General features: G+C 44.6%; 1 protein-coding gene across 2 annotated transcripts in view; it reads left to right on the top strand.

Moving 5' to 3' along the window:
* The first annotated feature begins 837 nt into the window (after window positions 1–837).
* si:ch1073-358c10.1 (mitochondrial peptide methionine sulfoxide reductase) overlaps window positions 838–11,502 on the top strand; it is a 33,470-nt gene continuing 22,805 nt past the window's right edge. The window contains exons 1-3 of one of the 2 annotated variants that reach the window (XM_044165970.1): window positions 838–1,049; window positions 7,090–7,158; window positions 7,336–7,455. In XM_044165970.1, coding sequence (XP_044021905.1) covers window positions 977–1,049; window positions 7,090–7,158; window positions 7,336–7,455 — 262 coding nt within the window. In that variant the 5' untranslated portion in view covers window positions 838–976. Of the gene's footprint in view, window positions 1,050–4,308; window positions 4,474–7,089; window positions 7,159–7,335; window positions 7,456–11,502 lie in introns of those variants that run through there. The other variant, XM_044165971.1, reaches the window with a different exon arrangement.

Here is an 11,502-nt window from a genome sequence, read left to right as displayed (position 1 = left end):
GAATACCATCAACTGACCAGGTAACTTGATAGCAAATATATTATTTATTAAAATGATGGAGTTTTATGACCTTGGCATTTGTCAACAGATAAGACCCAACCAAGCTGATAATCAGCAGAAAATAGATTGTCTCCAAACCTGATAAATGTGTCTTTTATACTGTTTCACCATACCCCACCATACAGATGAAGCTACATATAATAAAATATATTTTTTAAAGAAAAATACAGTTTTCAGGTTTGAATTACAAAAATCAAAAGATAAAGAGACCCAACATGGAGTAGTGTGGAGTCAAATGTACATTATTATGATATATAGTTGCCAAAATGTGCTTAAATGACTCATGGGATAGTGATGCTCTTTAAGAAGCATCATATGGTCAGAGGGACAGCTACCATACACAAACACAGGAACATCACCAGTTTTCTTTACAGATGCTTTTTAACATTTTGTATAATACATGCAGGGCTTGAGCCACTTTGTAGGCTATTACCAGCGGACTCTTGAAGTTGTTACTCATCAGGATTAGCCTAACCCAGAAGAGGCATGTAAAATGAACCACAAAGGGAAAGCTACTCATCCATACATCCATAGCCTACTCCAACCTGATCTACCAGAAGCACCTCCCACAGAATGAGAGCTGATAATTGGCGCGAGCTCATTTGCATGCAGAACGGGGTAGATATTTATTTAAATTTAATTTCGTTCCCGCACACGGTGCACTGTAGGCTTTTGTGCCAAAGTCATATTAACCCCTTGATTAGTTAATATGCAGTGCACGATGTTGCCCACGCGCGATGAATATTCATATTGGTGGCGTTTTCTCCACCCCTCCCTCTCCCGTCACCGCCGTAAAACGCAACAGCGTGGCGACGTGGAGGTATCCCGAAAGACTCTGCCATTTTCACAGTTGTTCTCGCAAACACAAACCGTTTGGCTCCTTCTAGTTTGTGTGTCGCCCGCTGCCGCCGACTCAATGTCATATAAGACTCAGCTGCCAAGCAGAGACCGCGCTCTGAAGGGAAGAGAGGAGAAAATGGTCGTGGCAGGTAAATAATACACGGTGACAAGTTATATCCCAAAAGATGGGAGTTGGCAAACTGTCCACGTGCTTGAATTAACGCACCTGAGTGACCTCTGAATAGTTCATGTAAAAAAACAACGACAATAAATTGCTTCATGCCGTTTTATTCAGGAAAGTAAAGTAAAAGCAAGCTGATATAGCCTACAGACATTAAAATGACAGCTAGACATAAAAGTTGCAGCTAATGTAACGTTAGATGACGCACTTTCTTCCAAATATCTGTTGGCTTTTAGGCCTACCACATCCTGTATTGCGACATGGGAAGATCTACCCCTGCTTCCTCAGCAAAGAGTCTAGGCTATTACTTACAATTTGAGCTTGAAGTGGCTCATTTTACCTCCAGGTTTTAAACTTTTTTGTTTCCATTCTGCAGAAACGACAGACAACAAAAGGGGCAAAACATAATCTTAGGAAATTACATGATCCAGGGTCAAAACCTTTTTTCAAGTGTGTGTCTGTGGTTTAAAGTGTCTTTACTAGGGAGTCCTTGACATAAGAAAATTGAAAATCTTTGGCCAGCAGTCATCTTGACACAACTCTCTGTTTGAAATGTCAAGGGCTGAGAGATAACACAACAGAGACATGATTTCATGTTGACTGAAATGATAATCACAGGATGAAGCCAAAACAAGTATTTATTTCTTCAAATTAATAAACATATTGTAGGATTACAGAGCAGTATGTTCTACCATTTGTGAGGTCATATGACTCTTTTATGTAGAAAAGTCAGTGGACTAGGTACACTGACTCTTTAGGGACATTCACCAGCTCTTATTTGGGTTTGCAGTTAATATATTCTTTGGGCTACTGTCTTAAAATATAAAAAAAAGTTGATAGTATTACTGGACTTTAAATTAAGTATTGCTTACACTGTTGTGATTCTCAGCAGAACGTTATCACACATTAGCTACTTCCCTTATCAACAGCGACTTCTCCCTTTGGGTTATGGCCAGGGGAACCAAATGTAGCGTACATAACCTTTTTAAACTAAGTATGCCTGAGGTACATTTACTGTAATACTTTTTAGCCTGTTTGGTGTTTTTATGATTTAGTTTTTGGACAGTAATGAAATCTTTGAGTCAAGTGGCAGCAAAAGCCTGTATGGTGGGATTGTTACAAATAGTTGATGAAATCAGGATAAAACAAGCCTGTATGGATCAAGTTCTCAGCACTGTCAGAGACATACAGGCACTCACAGAAAATATGATGTTTCAGTTACTACAGTTTTTTTTAAATGTTTTTAGGTTTTATTGTCTATTGCCATTTTCTTGGTTTCAGTGCATGTGAACATGTATACGCCTTCCTTTGCTTCATATTTATAACTTCAGCCATTCTGGCTGTGTAGTACAGAGTCAAACCCCTCTCATCTCAGCCTGTTTTATCCTTTCATTCAGCTTTTCATTGTACTATTTTGGGACAGGAGGGCTCGTAGGAGTATGCAACAAAGGTGAAACATGGTGCAATTAGAACCTGGTCCCTGTCTTCACCTACTCAGACTGAGGCGTCCACAAAGTGCATTGTGGGAGCTGGGTGTGAGTGCATAGGAGGAAGCGGTGCCGCAGCGTCCAGGGGCCCATCTGGGCATTATGCGCATGAAGGCTCCGCCCCGTCGTAAGTTCCTGCTCCGTCTGTCGAAGCAGCTCGGAGACACCGCATGGCAGAAATCTGTTCCTCCCCTTTCACCGTGGGGGGCAGCTTAGGTGGGGACGGGGTCGTTCTTGTGTGTGTGTGTGTGTGTTGGAATAGCACGCTTCTGTGTTTATCTTTGTGGGCCAGTAAGCATGAGTAATTTAGGGGTTGCAAGGACGGTCTCCACATATGCCCTGTGCAGTCCCAGCCTTGTGTGCGAGTACACACATTTGTCCCCACTCTACAATGAAGATCACTAATTTTGAAAGTTGCTTCTAACCCTCCAGCCTCTTTTAAAGAAGCTCCTTGTTCGTTGTTCAGACGTCCTGCGTTCCCTCCCTCGCTCCAGTCTGTATAATGTACTCTGTGACCTTGGCGAGAATGATCCAGTGGCAGATTGCTACATGGTAGGGGCACAGTAGCTATTATTTTGAGTCAGTGCAGGATAGACTGCCAATATTTCTTCCAAACAGGATGGGGGAGGTCAGCTGACCAAAATCAATCTCTGTTACATGCTTCACTATAACTCTTTAAAGCAGGTTCATGGCGAAGATGTATTTCTGGCATTATTTCTCTCTTGTTTTCCCATCTCTGCTGTCTCCAGATGCCCTTGCTTTTTTAGCTTTTTCAATAAGCTCAGAGGGGAAGGAAAAAAAATGTGAGTAAAGGGGAAAGCATGCAAATTAAGTATACGAACAGTAGATAAATAAAGGAGAGATTTGCTCATGGGCAGCGCTGTGGCTCACTGATTAGGACTGTGAATGCAAGAAAGTCTTGTGTTCTGACCCAACTTGAAATGTGGAGTTTATATGTTCTCCCTATGTCTGAGGGGGTTTCCTTCAGTTGCTCTGGTTTCCATCCCACAGTCAGTTAGGTTAATAGGAGACCCTGAATAGTGGACCCTGCATCTTGTCCAGTGCATGCTCAGTGGATTGACTCTAGCCCCTTGTGACACTGAAGAGTATAAGCGGTATAGACAATGGATGGATTTGCTCTGGTATATCTGCAGAGGGACAGCGTAAAGGTAAATTTTACTATGTAGTTAAAAACAAGAGTCATTTATTCATTTGTGCTGATCAAGTGCTTGATCAGATCAGTGTTTGAGTAATGATATTTGAGCAGGCCCCAACAGGATGTGCCTCCATCTTACTGGAAGGCGATAATGGAGCCAGTGCTATTGTAGGTAGTCTTCGCCATAGCAACTGTTTCCGTTGCTAGGATACAGTATGTATGGAATGCATGGATGGCTTCAAAGTTGTACTCTTCAGAGTCAGAGACAAGTTTTCCCAGCCTGAACAGAGGCAGCTTTAAATGCATGTAAGTGTCACAATACCAAGTTGGGTTGATTGTTTGAAGGCCACAGCCGCATCATTTCTTTTACTTACCTCTCACTGTTCTTTAAAATGGACCACCTCTCACCAGTCTTGCCTCTTTCCTCCCCTCCCCTCCTTTGCCCCACTCTTTATCGCCCCTACCCATTCTCCCATACAGCAGAGGGTAGTTGGCACCAGTATAAAGCGTCAGCCTCCTCCCGACGACTCGTGCCTGACTCTCTGCCAACCTGTGTGAAGCTAGAAAGAGGAATAGCGAGAGGGAGGGAAAAGGAGGAGAGAGGGAAAGAGAGAGAATGGATTTTGGAAGGAAATAAACAGAGCAGCCTGGAAATCGACCTTTCCGTTACCAGTTTTGGCATCCGGGGATAGTACCTCTCCCGTGTCTCTGCATGAGGGGGCAGCAGCGCTTGGACTTCAGTTTTACGGGTGAGAAACACAGGATCACGGGTAGAATCGAAGGGTAACAAAGACTAAATACACACCGAAACAAGTCAAACTGGACGTATTATCCGCTAAGCATCAGCTAGATTGTTGTGTCCTTGACTTATGGTAACTATGATACAAGCAAAGTGGCAGGGTGCCGGGTCCGATGTTTTGGTTCTGGTCTAGCCGCCTACAACCACCATGCTAAAAGCAACAAAAGGTGACCAAAGTATCCCGCTTCAGTCCCGCTTTACTGTATAGCCTGCACTGTGTTTTTAAGATATCCTCGAAAACAAAGGCGCACAAAAGAAATTACGCCCATATCTCATCCAAGTTGGGGAAAAAAATCCTTTTCATGAATCCTTCCCCCATATTCAGCCTGTTTTCTTCTTTTGTAAGCTCAGTCAGTCACCCTCCCTGCTTGTTTTTGTCGTTCTCTGTTCTTTCTTTTGCTGGCGTAGTGAGGCAGCGTAGTGAGGGTATTCAGCCAGTTCTTTCTCTGTGCCTGTGTGTTAGGTGGGGTAATTCTGGCAGAATGGGGTGTGGGCGCTGGGCTGGCAGGGGGGAATGCTGGGCTAGGCACAGTGAAAGGAGCCAGCCTGGCACCACCTGGACCTCTGCCAGCTGCTCCATGGGAGAAATACCCACAGCAGAGGTTGGTGTGCGGCTGCTTGTGTGCGTGCGTGCAGGCGGGTGTGCACGTGTTTGTAAGAGAGTGAGGGATGATGGGAAGGTGGTGTGTGGAAGAGAGCGTGAAGTGAAGATGAAGAGCGACGAGAGGGCAGGGAGGTTTGGCTCGGAATTGGCTTCTCTGGACAGTGCTGTGTCGGCGTATTCTTGGCTGTCTTCATTTTTACCTTTTTTTTTTTTTTTTTTTGTTTTTTTTTTTGTTTATTTGTTTGCTTGTTTGTTTTCTCTGTGTTCTCTCTTGGATGAAGTGCTTGGTCTTTTTATATAGCGCCCAAAGGCATGGTGGTCTGAAAGCCAAAAGAATCCTTCACTGCTTTTCTGCTACCCTCATCTGTTGCTTTTCACTGGCTATTTACTCCTTTTTATTGTTTTGGCAGGCTCTTTCCTCCTCCCACTCCTCCTCCTCCATCACACACTTGTCTCTCTCGCACTCTCATTTTCTCTCTCTGTCATTTGGCAACTTCACTACTTTTTATCTCTGTGGCCAGAAACACAGGACCAGAGGGTGAGAGTGAGCAGAGGATATAGACGAAACAAATTCACAGAAGAAGGATGAAGATTTTTCCTGTCCTCCCACCACCTTAAGTCACCCCCGTGGACTGAGAATATTTATGCAGTACAGTCACTGACACAGATGTACTTTGATTGCAGCTAACTCTGCCCGTAAACATGACCTGGTGGTGCCAAACAACCTGCTGCTAAAAGACAGAACTGTCGCACAACAGGAGGGCAGGAAGGGACTGCCTGAAGGCAGCCAGGCCTCTGTGACATTTCAGGAGTCCTTTATGCTTCTGCAATCTGTTACTGCAGAGAAAACCCAAACAAGTTTGTCTAATATCAAAAAGTGCCCTTAAGGTGGCACGCCAAGACAGGTGGTATCAACTCAAGTGCTGTAGTGCTTCTTTTGCTTCCTATATTCTTCAAAACACTTGTTAATCTTTAGGGTCTAGGCATGGGTCTGTTTCTTTTCTATTCGATCCCACTGGCTAGCTTTACAGTAATCACTCAATCTGAAATAAACTGCAGGTAACTGGTCTTTAGCCTGTTGTCACAGTTAGAGATCATCCCAGGCCTATCTAGGAAATGAACTATTATGACTGTATCAGATTAGAGATTGTTTGTCTTCAGGTCAGTGTCACACATCATATCTCTGAGCGGCCAGAGAGCAATCACACATTGAACTTAGGCACATACTAATAATGGATGCTTGCTCGAAGCTCTTAGTGTACCCTGTGGCCTGTTTATCTGTAGACTAATATTAGTGGTTGCAGTACAAACCAGCCTTGCTTAGTGGAGATTTGCACGCTAAGTCACCTCAGTCTTCTTAAACCCTAATCCTCCTCACACATCTGTGGAATACACAGACACACATATACACACACACTTCCTTTTTAGCGCTCTAATTCCATGCAGCACAGTTGCGTCCACCCCCCTGCCACCTCTCAGCACTCCAGTTTGTTTTACTTATGAGGTATTTATAACATGGCGAAGATTAGGACAGCATTGGGTCTACTTGCGGGACCCTTCCCTGCTCATGAGGTTATACAAGCGCATGCCCCTGAAGTGTTGTCATTGGTTCACTTTGTGGACACCCAGTGGTGCCAAGCCTAACACCTCGTACACTCACATTCGAAGATGTAGAGGAAGGGAGAGATCAGAAAATAATTGCGTGATTGTGTTTTAATTGTGGGTATTGAGAGGACAGCAGGGATAGAATGGCGGTCAAAGCTGTGTAATCTCTTAAATGTCTTCAAGCACAGAAGCCTCTGCCTCTTATCCGCTGGCTTGGGTCAGTCTGTAACGAAGTGCAGACCTATGAGGCCTAGTTGAGGCCGCTAATGGGCCTCTTTACTCGCATATTGAAATTTGCACTGTTGAAACACAGTGTTGTGATCTGATTTCACATTTGCACACTGTTTCCCTTCACAGGCAAGCATGCAGTCAATGGGAATCCCACTGTGGAGCCTTTTCCAGAAGGCATGGAGACCATTATGTTTGGTGAGACTGCACAATCACACATTTTTGTAATGAGAATTAACCCAACATGGAATCCTCTGTTACCAGTTTGTGGATATTGACACATTTTGGTAAAATGTTGGCCTCTCTATGAATGGTATGGTAGCACAGAAGCACTAATACTGTCTGTGTGTGTTTGCATGCTCTTTTTATGTCCAGGTATGGGCTGTTTCTGGGGAGCAGAGAGACTTTTCTGGCGGCTTTCAGGAGTCTTCTCCACACAGGTGGGCTACGCCGGCGGCTTTACACCCAACCCCACCTACCCCGAGGTCTGCTCAGGTAATATACTCTGTATTTGCACATTTTCACATAAGTATACATTCTACACTTTGATATTTGTTACCTAATCGTGATCCATCCCTGTGAGGAGGTGAAGTGGGTTGGCAGGACATTTCTCCATGAGATCAGTCAGGGTTCAAGAGACCAAAAAATGCAAAGGTACAGAGCTAGAAAGGGTGTTTTTAAGTACAGCCCTCTCATCCTCTCACCGCCTTCCCTTCATCTGCAGTCAACTACTCAGAATGCACCGCTCCAGATGGGCTGCACCCCCCGTCCCCACCCCCCCATGACCTACTTGTAAGGATTGGGCTCTGTACTGTGCTGTACTGCAGTGTTTTTGACATCAGAGGTTACTGTGTATGAAGCGCCATAAATGGGCTCCTTTCCCTGAGACTATAATTTGGCAAACAAGATGTTGGAGATACAAGCTTGAATTCTGTGCATTTGCTATCAAAGCCCTTGAAAATGTTTGGCTACCTGTTTATGTCCGAATTTGTTTCTTTCCGTTCTCCTCATTGAGAGATTCAAATAGATTCACGTAGTGTGCTGATTTATAATTCAAATGAAGATGTCTAGCTCTGTCTTATTCTGTGTGCCTCTCTTGTGTTTTAGGAGTCGTGAGCTGTTAGTTTGGTGCTTCTCCATTTCCGAGGGCATATAATTACAGGCAGGCATGGAGTCTAGGTGCAGTCGCAGCATGGGGGACATGGAGAGGAGGGGAAAGACGCTTTGGACTTGGCTGGCAGACTTTCTGAGCAGAGCCCTTCAAGGGATTGTATGTTTCCTATCTGTCTGCCTCTCTGTCTCTCGTTCTGTCAGCTTCCCAGCAACAAGATGGTCAGCTATGGAGGAGTATAGAGATGGAGACAGATGACAGAAAAAGAGAGATTGAGAGCTGCAGCAAGTGAGGGAACGGGTAAAATAAACTTTTGAGGGGAAAGAAAATTTGAGAAAAAAGTGTGAGAGAATGGTTGCCTGTCTATCGGCTGAGAGAGTGCAGGAGTCGCTCCAGTGGCCATGACGGAGCAGAACACTGCGACGGCATGAGACCGAAGAGCTGTCAACACAGCCAGGGCAGGACAGACAGACAGACAGACAGACAGATGGACAGCATGAAGGGGCTGATGGAACTGTCAGCAGAGCCAGGGAAGGATGGAAAAAGGAGAGGCTGAGATGCAGTCAAATTTGTCTTGGGAGGGACAGACAGCTGAGAGATGGATAGATGTCATTACCAATCAGCATATTTTATCTCGACTAATTTGCAGTTTCGTCCATTTTGCACTACGTTTGCAATACAGAATCAAGAATCGATGCTGTAACCTTTTTTCGTGCTACAAAATGGGTTGCTACAGTTGGCAGTGTCTTCCAAAGCGACCCATATGATCATTCCATATAAAGATTCATATCAGTGTTTTCTGCACTGCCAAAGTTTAGGCAACTAAAACTACTTGTTAGGGAAAGATTGTGTTCATGGTTAAAAGAAACCAATGTTGACTCTTGGTACGGAACTAGTTGTGAACTACAGCCTCATTTGTCAAAGTCACCTGTTACACTGACCAAACCATCCACTCTGTCATCCTCCCTTTAAAATGATATAACAATGCCATGATACTTCTATCTTTCCTTCTTAGAAAAGACAATATTCTCACAACCACAAGAGAAGGCTTGTGAGGAAAACCTAAACAAAGGTCATTTTAAATGTTTGAACAAGCAATCAATGCTGTGATGTGTTTCTGATGAGGACATTCTCTTCATGAGGTCAAGTTTTATTGTATCCAACAGCAGAGAACAATTAAACAAAAAAGGGTAACAGGATGGCATGATGATTTGGGAGGCCATCATCACCCAGAAGGCTATTCGCCCTGCTGAAGTGTCCTTTAGCAAAACATTGAATCTCTAGCAGCTCTAGTGGTGCTGGTCTGCACCACTTCTCAGCCTTTCATCCTTCTTTAGTTGGGACAAGTGTGGAAAATCCTCATCTTCACCTTTTTTTTTTTTTTTTTTTTTCTCAACAGGACTTGACAGCTAGTTTTGCTGCATTTTCTTTTTGTTCTGCTTTCTGCCATTCTTGTTGACTTTCCTCCACTATGACTGCTAGCCTACAACCCAACTCACTATGTATTCTATATGTGTGCTTAAGGTGAGAGTTTGTGTATTGTGATGCCCACTATCTTGGAGGCTGTCCTTGCCAACCTCAGTAGACAATTGACTGGGACGGGTGTTAGCTGATTAAGCTCACCTGGTCCTTTGGCTATATAAGCTGGCCCATGTGTTTCCTCTTGCCTCCCTTCCTACAGCTGATGTCCACCTTGCAGCCTCCTCTCACAGCACACATGCCACACATCCATGCATTGCTTTCATGGCTAACATTGCTGACTTCCACAACCTGTTCATTTGTTTTAATAAATTCCATTTGTTTTAAATATAACTCCCTTCTTGTCACATTCTTTGAGCCAGTTTGTGTTAGTATGTACGTAGTGAAAAGGGTAGACATACACTGAAAGTATATGTTGCTAATTTATTATATTAAAAAAAGGTGGAGAACTCCAGCCAACATGGACTATTTGCTGGCAGATACTTGTGACAGACTGCTAATATCAACTAAGTGCTCATTGTTGATTTAAGTAACAACTGTTTATAGGTGAGGTCTTCCATGTTCATTTGGCATGAGATGATCCTTTGGGTGTGGAAAGTGTCATTTAGAGACAGAAAGCGGGTATCAGGCCAAATGCATGAATTTGGCAGCCCTTCTGTTGTCTGCAATACACCTTGTATATATGTGTGTATGCATGTGTATGTCTCCAACAGATGACGTGCTCAGTGAATGTCTCAGGCAATGGGGAACAGAGGAAGATGTGCTGGAGGAGGGACCATCATGGGAGGACAAACCCCTACATGGGATGTACCACCGGAACATAACTGAAGGGGCTGATATCAAGAAATCCTACCAATGGCTAGAGCAGGCTGGACTGAAGGACAGCACAGAGGTACTCATCATGGCGGCACAGGAGCAGGCCCTGAGCACCAGAGCAATAGAGGCCCAGATCTACCACACCAGACAAGACCCAAGGTGTAGGCTGTGTAAAGAGGCCCCTGAAACAATCCAGCACATAACTGCAGGGTGTAAGATGCTGGCAGGGAAAGCATACATGAAGCGCCATAACCAAGTGGCTGGCATAGTGTACAGGAACATCTGCACTGAGTATGGACTGGAAACCCCGAGGTCAAAGTGGGAAACACCTCCAAAGGTGGTAGAGAACAACCGAGCCAAGATCCTGTGGGACTTCCAGATTCAGACTGACAGAATGGTAATGGCAAACCAACCAAACAGCAGAGGAAAGCCGTTGTGGTTGACGTGGCAATACCAAGTGATGGCAACATCAGGAAAAAGGAACATGAGAAACTAGAGAAGTACCAAGGGCTCAGAGAAGAGCTGGAGAAGGCGTGGAAGGTGAAGGCAACAGTGGTGCCCGTGGTCATCGGCGCACTCGGGGCAGTGACCCCCAAACTGGAGGAGTGGCTACAGCAGATCCCTGGAAGAACACCAGACATCTCGATCCAGAAGAGTGCAGTACTAGGAACAGCAAAGATACTGCGCAGAACTCTCACTCTCCCAGGCCTCTGGTAGAGGACCCGAGCTCGAAGGATGAGACCACCCGCGGAGGGTGAAGGACAAAGTAAAAAGAAATGTCCAAATTGGGCCAATTAGCCATTTTCTCTCCCTGGTGTCATGTGACTCGTTAGTGTTACAAGGCCTCAGGTGTGAATGGGGAGCAGGTGTGTTAAATTTGGTGTTATCGCTCTCACTCTCTCATACTGGTCACTGGAAGTTCAACATAACACCTCATGGCAAAGACTCTGAAGATCTGAAAAAAAGAATTGTTGCTTTACATAAAGATGGCGTAGGCTATAAGATTACCAAGACCCTGAAACTGAGCTGCAGCACGGTGGCCAAGACCATACAGTGATTTAACAGGACAGGTTCCACTCAGAACAGGCCTCCTCAAACAGAAGTTGGAGGAGCGTAAGGTCTCTAACATCCACCAG

This window comes from Siniperca chuatsi, linkage group LG15 (genome assembly GCF_020085105.1).
Source record: "Siniperca chuatsi isolate FFG_IHB_CAS linkage group LG15, ASM2008510v1, whole genome shotgun sequence".
NCBI classification, from domain to species: Eukaryota; Metazoa; Chordata; class Actinopteri; order Centrarchiformes; family Sinipercidae; genus Siniperca; species Siniperca chuatsi.
This window is presented reverse-complemented; position numbering and strand designations above follow the sequence as displayed.